This window comes from Abramis brama (assembly GCF_963993115.1).
Source record: "Abramis brama genome assembly, chromosome: 10".
NCBI classification, from domain to species: domain Eukaryota; kingdom Metazoa; phylum Chordata; class Actinopteri; order Cypriniformes; family Leuciscidae; genus Abramis; species Abramis brama.
In genome coordinates, this window is record NC_139972.1 from 24,507,407 (window position 1) to 24,517,758 (window position 10,352).

General features: G+C 37.0%; 1 protein-coding gene across 2 annotated transcripts in view; it reads left to right on the top strand.

Moving 5' to 3' along the window:
* trim3a (tripartite motif containing 3a) overlaps window positions 1-10,352 on the top strand; it is a 30,247-nt gene that overhangs the window by 16,977 nt on the left and 2,918 nt on the right. For both annotated transcript variants that reach the window (XM_084126981.1, XM_084126980.1), the window contains exons 3-13: window positions 1,058-1,298; window positions 2,023-2,174; window positions 2,445-2,625; window positions 2,763-3,110; window positions 4,056-4,446; window positions 4,885-4,988; window positions 5,737-5,904; window positions 9,130-9,298; window positions 9,398-9,457; window positions 9,816-9,886; window positions 10,098-10,238. In XM_084126981.1, the coding sequence (XP_083983107.1) occupies window positions 1,058-1,298; window positions 2,023-2,174; window positions 2,445-2,625; window positions 2,763-3,110; window positions 4,056-4,446; window positions 4,885-4,988; window positions 5,737-5,904; window positions 9,130-9,298; window positions 9,398-9,457; window positions 9,816-9,886; window positions 10,098-10,238 (2,026 nt within the window). The remainder of the gene's footprint in view (window positions 1-1,057; window positions 1,299-2,022; window positions 2,175-2,444; window positions 2,626-2,762; window positions 3,111-4,055; window positions 4,447-4,884; window positions 4,989-5,736; window positions 5,905-9,129; window positions 9,299-9,397; window positions 9,458-9,815; window positions 9,887-10,097; window positions 10,239-10,352) is intronic.

A 10,352-nucleotide genomic window follows, 5' to 3' on the forward strand; every position in this document is an offset into this window, starting at 1 on the left:
TCAATATTTACAAAATGTATATAATAAACGAATACATTATGAATCCATTTTCCAAAGCGTGTTTTTGTCTTATCCTGAATCACTATGGTACACCTATAATTAGTGTTTATATTCAGACTATTTTAGACTGGCTCGGGTCGTACTACTGCGGAGTATCACAGTACCCGCTTGACTAGACGTAAACAGAAAGAAGTAGCTCCGGCTACAATGTTCTTCCGCAAGACGCATGCAGTTCTGTTTATTAACCGTTAGAGCGCCAAAAGTTACGGACTGCAGCTTTAAATAATAATACAAACTTTTTTTTAAATTATTATTTCTGGATTGTCCAAGTACACATATAAATGTCATAATATATTTTTTTAAATCCCACAACAGTCTAGCCACATTGAGAATTTTACAAAATAATATTTATTAAATTTAAAAGTTGTACTAAAATATTAAACAAACTAATCTAATTTAGTCAAAATTTAAATGGTTGTGACAGACGTCACTGCCTTCACCTCACAGTGATTGGCTGCCGCCCATTGTTTTTCACCACTCATTGCATAAAGGTTAAGATTTCCCAAGATTTCAACACTCTTGCCACTCTGTTGTAAACCGCACACTTCTCTGTGCAGGTCTGCCGCTCACCTCCTATAGAGAATGAATTGAAATACCCCACTCAGATCCACTGTGCCAGCGAACATGTACAGTTTGACTTAATGCTCTTCCTGGGCTTCCAGAATTGTAAGAAAGCAATGACCCAGATGCTGGATTTTGGTTTAGAATGGCTGTCGTATGACATAATGTTTAGAAACCGCCCTGTAAAGCAAAGACAGAGATGACCATATTCCCTCTGCCGTCACTGACCTGGAATGTGAGCCTCAGATTTTATAAACAGATCATATGTCCTCACATGACTGTTAACTACTTTTATTTTCTATCATTCTGTCAAAATATTCACTACTGAGATTTAAGGTTACCATGTCTTGGGTTACATCTTCTTTTACGATCCACTTGATGTGGAGGGAAATCTTCACAGCTTGCTTTTATGTCTTGCACTATGTTTTCATCATAGATGCCTCCAGAACTACATCCCCCCTCAGTCCTTGACCCTGTCCTGCCCAGTGTGCAGACAGACCTCCATCCTACCAGAAAAGGGTGTTGCAGCACTGCAGAACAATTTCTTCATAACTAATCTGATGGAGGTGTTGCAGAGAGAGCAGGACTGCACCCGTCCCGAGGCCTCCAGTGGGCTGGACTCAGCCGGTGCTGCTACATATGCCCCACCCCTGTCCTGCCCCAACCACGAGGGCAAGGTGAGCACCCACACATACTGACAGGCCAGTACAGATGGGAGTAGTGCAGTGGCCTCCTACTATGAGCTAAATGTACATACTTCGCTGCTGATAGGAAAAATATATACATTTGAACAAGTAGATGGCACAAGTATTGGGACATTTGCAGCCTTTAAGTTGTAATTATTATAATTTTTAGTTATGTCCTTATGAATACATCAACCTAATTCTTATTTACCAGAAGTGCTATTTTGATATTATTTATATACTGTTATAATTTGAATTTTAAAATATTAATTTTCAATTTGTATATATATATATATTAATAGTATTATTATTATTTCAGATTTATTTTACCAAATTAATTTATTATATTAAATTATTCATCATTTAATTATTATACCAACAATACATTTTAAGTTGTTTTTAATCTTTGTACTATTTTAAAATTAAATTTAATAATTTTATTATGTGCTTTTGTCATTTTTATTGTTTGAAATATATATTTCTATTTAAGTGTAATTACATTTTATTTTAGTTTTAGTCATTTTAGTACTTCAACTTAAACCTATTTATTTCAGATAGTTGTCAATGCAATATTTCTAATTCAAAGTTTTTCAAATAGAAGTTTTATAATCTGATATTTATATTTTATTTTACTTCAGCTAATATTTATATATTTTTTTATTTCAGTCTTTTCCCATCAGTGTTCAGCATTTCAATGAGTTTTTGCCGCCCTCTGCAGGTCATGGAGTTTTACTGCGAGTCTTGTGAAACGGCCATGTGTTTGGAGTGCACAGAGGGAGAGCACAGAGAACATGTGACCGTTCCACTGCGGGATGTTCTGGAGCAGCACAAAGGCGCGCTGAAGAACCAGCTGGATGCAATCCGCAACAGGTTCACGCAGCCAGAAATAATATTAAGCTTGCTGTTAATCCGAGCCAGCAGCTCATTTTAACCCGTTCTTTATACACTGAATCATTCTTAAGGTTTAAAGCTCAGTTATTTAAATGGGAATAAATGAAATAATAAAATACTACAATCTTGTTTTCCCTTCTTTTTAAACATGTTGTATGTAGTATCTGCTGTGTTTGCAACTACTGGAGTCACACTATGACATCCTTATGGAAAGTTTGGCTGAACATTGTCCTCATTCTGCATCTGCAGGCTTCCTCAACTGACTGTAGCTATAGAGCTGGTAAATGAGATCTCCAGGCAGCTCACAGACAGGAAGAATGAGGCAGTGAGCGAGATCAGCAATACATTCGAGGAACTAGAGAAAGCACTTACCCAGCGCAAGACTGCCCTCATCACTGACTTGGAGAACATCTGCAGCACCAAGCAGAAGGTGAAAAGCTTACTCCTCAAAAGCATAGTTCACTCAGTATTTTAAATTCTGCCATTATTTACTCACCCTCACATAATTTCAAACCCATATGCTATTATGTGGATGCATAATTGTAATTATATCGACTGTTGTTGCAGGTGCTGCAGACCCAACTCACTGCATTACTGCAAGGGAAGGAGAACATCCAGAGCAGTTGCAGCTTCACAGAGCAGGCACTGAACCACGGCAGCCCCACTGAGGTGCTCCTGGTGCAGAAGCAGATGGGAGAGCGGATGGGCGTTCTCGCCCGCCATGCTTTCCCTGAGCAGCCCCATGAGAACGGACACCTGGACTGTCAGGTGGAGACAGAGGGGCTGCGTCGCTCCATACAGAACCTGGGAGTCCTGCTCACCACCAGCGCTGTGGGCCACACCAGCGTGGCTACTGGAGAGGGTCTCAGACATGCTGTTGTCGGGCAAAACACCACTGTTACAGTGACCACAAAGGTTAGTAGTGTCAATCTTGTGTTTGAGTTCTAGCATTCTGTAACTTAACCTTTTATTGTGTCCAATATAATTTACACTGCTCCATTGTTCAAAAACAGCCTCTTTGCAAAGTCTGTATTACATTGTGATAGATTCATAAATCAGTCAGTGTTGTAATATATTTCATTTGTGAATAAGACACTTATGTAATTAGACTTAATTAGAATTGAAGTGATAAAAGTTCTGTCTGATACATAAATAATCAATAATAAATTAAACAATATTATAATACATTTAAAATGAATGATAGAAATATAAACAATAACATTACAAGAAATTAAAATGTGAAGTAAAAAAATTAAGTAATCATTATAAAGTAATGCTTTTTTATTTCATTTGAATGTTTATTTATTGTAAAAAAAAAAAAAATTATAATTAATTTTAAATGTATTAAATGTTTATTTATTTATTATTGACAAATAGTTTATTATTTAAATATTATAAAAAATAAGATATCTTTATGAAAATAAATAATAATATCTAATATCTAAGTATATTATTTGAAATAATAATTTAACTATATATTCAAATTAAATTATGTAAATCTTTATATATAAATGTATAAATTATAATTATTTTTGTAATTTTTATACTTTTTAAATTGATTTATTTTTATCATTTACTTTATTAAAAGAATGATGTATATATTATTAAAATGTTATTAATGTCTAATCTTAAAATTAAAAATTAAATCAGTTCAGTTCAGTTCAAATTTATTTGTATAGCGCTTTTCACAATACATTGTTTAAAAGCAGCTTTACAGAAAATGCATGTTGTTGTAGGTTTGATCTAATAAAATGAGCAAAGCACAAACCACATGTTGCTTCAGAGGGTCTGTCCTAATAAATGCTGTAGGTCGATTTAGGTTCGTACTTCGTAGCATAAGTCTTCAACTGCCTTCCCTAGGACAAAGACGGTGAGCTAGTAAAGACTGGAAATGCTGCCCTGAGGGCTCAGATCTGCGGTCCAGATGCAACCGTCACCCAAACAGACATAACAGACAACAAGAACGGCACCTACGAGATCGGCTACACGCTCCGCTCAGAGGGCGAGTTCTCCTTCTCCGTCCTGCTCTACGGGCAGCCTGTGAGGGGCAGCCCCTTTCGCCTGCGAGCCATTAAACCCTGCGACGCCCCGCAGTCGCCCGACGACGTGAAGAGGCGCGTGAAGTCTCCCGGAGCAGGTGGAGGGGCTGGAGGACATGTGCGCCAGAAGGCGGTGCGCAGACCCTCAAGTATGTACAGTACAACGAAGAAGAAGGAGAATCCCATAGAGGATGAACTCATCTTTAGAGTGGGTGAGTTAAGAGTAGGGTGTTTCATTTTACATCTTTACATCAGATTGTATCCTGAAATCCAATAATACATATTTAAGATACATTTCAGATTGTAAATATACTTTAAAAGTGCAGTTTGTAATATATTTTGGTATGTGAAGGTTTAAACTAAGTATATTTTCAACTTTTTCTTTGTACTAAATGAGATTCCAGCCATGGAAATGTATATAATCTTAAAGTCATGGAATTTTCAATGTCACAGGAATTGCTTAGCAAATTGGTATGAAACGTATATTTTTTTGAAACGAAAAATACTTGCACTGTAAATCTACGGAGCCCCTAAAGGGACATGGTAAAGGAAAAAGTTAATCTTTAAAGATGAAAAGGTCATTTCTGCATTGTGCTTTATTGTTGGCCTGCGTCAGAATGTGTCAGCTCAGCTCTTATTTGATGTGACAGGGACGCGGGGGCGAGAGCGGGGGGAGTTCTCCAACCTGCAGGGCATCTCTACCACCAGCAACGGACGAATCGTAGTAGCCGACAGCAACAACCAGTGCATACAGGTAACACTAAGCAGCCTGTCGGCCACCTTTAAAGAAGTAGTTCACTTTCAAATAAAAATTTCCTGATAATTTACTCACCAAGATGTCCATGTCTTTCTTTCTTCAGTCGAAAAGAAATTTAGGGTTTTGAGGAAAACATTCCTGGATTTTTCTCCATATAATGGACTTCAATGGCAACCAACGGTTTGAAGCTTCAAATGTCAGTCTCAATGCAGATTCAAAAGCTCGACATGATCCCAGCCGAGAAATAAGGGTCTTATCTAGCGAAACGATCGGTCATTTAAAAAAATAAATACAAATTATATACTTTTTAACCACAAATGACCGTCTTGTACTATCTCTGAGATGCGCCATGCATTATGTCATCACTTTGGAATTTCTATAATTTCATTTTTTTTATTTTTATTTTTTTATTTGACCGATAGTTTCGCTAGATAAGACCCTTATTTCTCAGCTGGGATCGTGTAGAGACTTTGAAGCTGCATTGAAACTGACATTTGGACCTTCAAACCGTTGGTTGCCATTGAAGTCCATTATATGGAGAAAAATCCTGGAATGTTTTCCTCAAAAACCTTAATTTCTTTTCGACTGAAGAAAGAAAGACATGGACATCTTGGATGACATGGGGGTGAGGAAATTATGAGGAAATTTTTATTTGAAAGTGAACTAATCCTTTAACAAGTAAATATATGAATAAATGTAGACTGTGTAGCCAAAATCAGTTTTGGTGTATTCTGTAATCTTATAGGTGTTCTCCAATGAGGGTCAATTCAAATTGAAGTTCGGGGTCAGAGGTCGCTCCCCTGGCCAGCTCCAGCGCCCCACTGGTGTTGCAGTTGACATGAATGGCGACATTATTGTGGCCGACTATGACAACAGATGGCTCAACATCTTCTCCCCAGACGGCAAGTTTAAGGTAAGTTGCCTTTCTTTTATGATTGCAGTTTTAATTGTTAAAAAATTATTAATATAAAAAAGAATTAAATACATTAAAAATAAAATGCATTAAAATTATAATAAAATTTTGTAATTCATTAATAACTTTTTAAAATGATAAAATAAAACATAATTCTAGAAATCATAGAAAATTAGTTTTGGGATTTTAAAATTTAATATAATTTAACAATAAAATAAAATATAAACTGTGATTTCGTTCATCATAGTTTTTGAACATTAAAAACTTACAATACAAAAAAACCCATGTATTTTACACACATTCTAGACACGCCCTCCTCATTAAAGGGGTCCTGTTATGCTTTTCCACTTTTTCCACTTTAGTTAGCGTGTAATGTTGCTGTTTTAGAAAAAGATCTGCAAGGTAACAAAGCTCAAAGTCCACTCCAAAGGGAGATATTTTATTTAACAGAATTCACTTTCCAAGAACTACAACGAACGACTCGTTTGTGATTTTTCCTGGATCTTATGAAGTCACAATGTTACTCACTTAAATAATACGCAAAAAGGGGACAAGGCCTGGTTGAGCTGCATTAGAGAAGACAGTGTTGTCGCTATGTCAAAGAGACACTGTTTTGTCCACTCTGTGTCCAAAACTCATTTGTTTGACATTCCTAAGGCTGACGAACTTAGCGTGGTTAACTTATTTTAAACACTGTTCCTGTACATTATAACCCCAACGTTTATCTGTGCGCTACACCTTTTATGGAGAACAGCTTGATTTCTGTTGCTTGTCAAGTCACATTTATTTTATATAGCGCTTTTTAAAATACAGATTGTTTCAAAGCATTTACAGAGATAACAGGAAAATAATGCAAAAAAGTTTGTTTTCAGAAGAAAATAGCGTCACAGTCCAGCTTAAGTAAGTTCAGTGATGTTTCATTTTTGTTTTAAAAAAGTTATTAATTTAGTTCATTTATATATATATAGCCGCTCTGGAGTAAACTGTGATGTCATCATCCAGCTCAGTTCAGTTCTTGTATAATAGTGTCAGTACAGGCAGATCAATATTATTGTTGAATATTAAATTAAATGTTAAATTGAATGTCCCCAACTAAGCAAGCCAAGCCAATGGCAGCCAAGGTGGAAAAAGGCGACAGTGGCAAGGAACCACAACTCCATCAGGTGGCAGAATGGAGAAAAAAACCTTGGGAGAAACCAGGCTCAGTCGGGGGCCAGTTCACCTCTGGCCAATGAACGAACAGTGTATGATTATGATTCAGGCAGCATTACAGGTCAGAAGTCAGATTGGTTTGGAACAATCAGAATATTATCCAGTTCCATCTGGTTGAAGATTGGAGTCACACCGGTATGGAGACGGGTTTGTTGAGGATCAGTGCTGATGGCTGTCGTGTCGATGAGGCCTTCACAGGGGAGAGTCTAGTTGACACAATCTCTGGCTCTGCTGACACTTCAGGGATGCGTTTTGTAAGCGCTTGCTTTTGTAAGACGGTTCACTGCTCCTTAGGAAAATTAGCCATGGTTTTGTAATCGATTACTGTCTGTATTACTTTAGTTGGTGGATAACATCGTACCTATAATGTATAAGGAAATTACAAAAAACATACCACGCTGAAGCGTCCTGTGAAATCCGTGCTTGCAAAGTCTGTGCATAAAAATCTGTTCTGTTGTTTGTTATTGTTTGATCCTCTTGTTTGTTAACATTGTCAGGGTCTGAATCAGGCTCGAATCGGTTTGAAATTGATACCATCCGTAACCTTTACACCAGAGCAGAACTCGCAGTTATGGAGGGGTGGGACATTTCCTGAACATGCGCTAAGCGGTGCCAATCACAACACACTGGGCCAGCAAACCAATCACAGCACATTTCATATTTCGGAAGGAGGGGCTTCATCGAAATTGGCGTGTTTGAGCCAGACTGGGGAGAGAGGTGCTGTAATAATGTAAAATATGTGAAAAATAAAGCAGTTTTTGAATAATCAAGCATGAAAGTATATTCTAGTACACCACAAAAACAAGACTTAGTAAAAGTTCATAATATGACCTTTTTAAAGGTCCCGTATTATGCCCCTTTTCACAAGATGTAAAATAAGTATCTGATGTCCCCAGAGTGTGTATGTTAAGTTTCAGCTCAAAATACCCAACAGATCATTTTTTACAGCATGTTTAAATTGTCATTTTTTGGGGCACAGAAAAACGCGCTGTTTTAGTGTGTGCCCTTTAAATGCAAATAAGCTGCTGCTGGACGACCCAGGGGGCGGAGCTTCATGAGCTCGCGCTCAGTCTCTCGGGACAATTTCACCTCACGGAATGATGATAATATCAGAAACTCTCAGTAACGGTGTTCATTTCGAGTCGGACAATAATGCCTACAGAGTCAGAGTGCTGCATAGAGATGAAACAGGTATAGTTTAGTAGTTTAATTACGGTTATTATAACGTATTTGTCATCTGCTTGTATGTATCCATTGTTTATTAATAGCCTACAAGTCTGCTGTCTGAATGATGATCAAACATACTGATGAGTTTAATAAAGTTTATTGTAACGTTACATCACACAAAAGATGAAGCGTCAGTTTTACTTCAGAAAATCACCGTAAGAGCTGAGTAAACACAGTAAGTTATAAGAAGTGCGCAAGTACATAAACGAATTTCGGTAGAGTTGAGGGAGCATTCCTGTGGGCGGAGGTTAGCCAAAAAACAGTTCTAGTGACATCATTAAAGAAGGAAGTAGAGGGATGTAGTCCAAACGGGCCGTTCGATGTAGGCGACTTCTGTTAAATAAAATATCTCGCTTGGCATTGAACTTTAAGCATTATAATTTTACAGATATTATTTATGCTCTAACAGCAACATTACACACTAACTAAGGTTTGAAACATGGGATCACGAAGAACGGGACCTTTAACATGTGATTATGGGGAAAATCTAAAGTGACAAGAATTAGTATATGATTAAATAAACAGAAGAATGGTGACAGTTGAAAAATTATTAAATGATAAATTGATGAGTAAAATTCATTCTAAAAATCCTTTAAAACTATCATAAATCTCGAATTAAATAAAATGTAATGAAGTATTATTATTATTATTATTAACTCACTTTTCCAAGCATCAAATTTTACTGATTTATGTTGCTTGTGGTACTCTCTACAAATGTCTACCACAGTGATTTGATTAATTAGTTGCTAATCAAGTGCTAATGTGTTTTATTTGGCTTTCTGGCAGAATAAAATCGGGGCAGGTCGGCTGATGGGTCCTAAAGGAGTGGCTGTGGATAAGAATGGTCATATTATCACAGCAGACAACAAGGCCTGCTGTGTCTTCATTTTCCAATCCAACGGCAAACTGGTGACCAAATTTGGTGCCAAAGGAACATCAGAGAGGCAATTTGCAGGTGATGTCTCTTATTTTGTCAAGGTTCTTGTGCTACTGCACTGGTCTTGAGCATTTAATTCATGGCCAGATTATGTTTTAATTTTCTGTTTCTCTGCAGACAAAAGTACTCTGAATACACCAACTGAGCCAAAGCAGAGTAAATCTGGCCCTGCCTTCAGTGCGTATTCAACTTCTTTTTAATTTTTAGATGAACTATTTCTCTTTGTAGATTGTATTATTGATTATTGAATGAGGTCATTTTAAAACAAAAAAAACAGAAAACAATGAAAGCATTGTAAGATAATTGATTACCCACATAAAGAGAGCAATGCTGAGAGAAATGTTTTTGGTGTGTGTGTGTGTGTGTGTGTGTGTGTGTGTGTGTGTGTGTGTGTGTGTGTGTGTGCGCGCGCAGGTGGAGGTTTCATAAATCAAGTGTTCTCTGTGCTGCCAGACTTCCTTAGAAACAAAAGAACATCTTCTGAATGTAACAGTAACTCTCTCTCTCTCTTTCTCTCTCCTTCTATGGCCATAAGGTCCCCATTTTGTGGCGATAAACAACAAGAATGAAATTGTTGTGACAGACTTTCACAATCATTCTGTTAAGGTATGCTGAGCTCTTCCCTTTTATTGCTTAAATTGTTCCACATGCCATATTCATCCAAATCTAACCAGGTCTGCTGTCTGTTTTTATGTTCTGCCTTTAATTAATGACATTTCAACTTTTGAAAATTAAAAGATGCTTGTTTTGATACACATTTGGTCTTTTTTTTCCCTCTGGATTTAACATGGATTGTTTGATTTATGGCTTTTTGCAGGTTTACAATGCTGATGGAGAGTTCCTGTTTAAATTTGGATCGCATGGAGAAGGGAACGGCCAGTTCAACGCACCCACCGGTGTGGCTGTTGATGGCAATGGGAATATTATTGTGGCAGACTGGGGTAACAGTAGGATACAGGTTGGCTATGGAACACTCTGATTTTTATCTTCACATTTAATATAATTTATAATAGTTTTATAGTTTGGGCCAATTCATACATTTTTGTCATAAAAGTATATGGAAACTTGACTG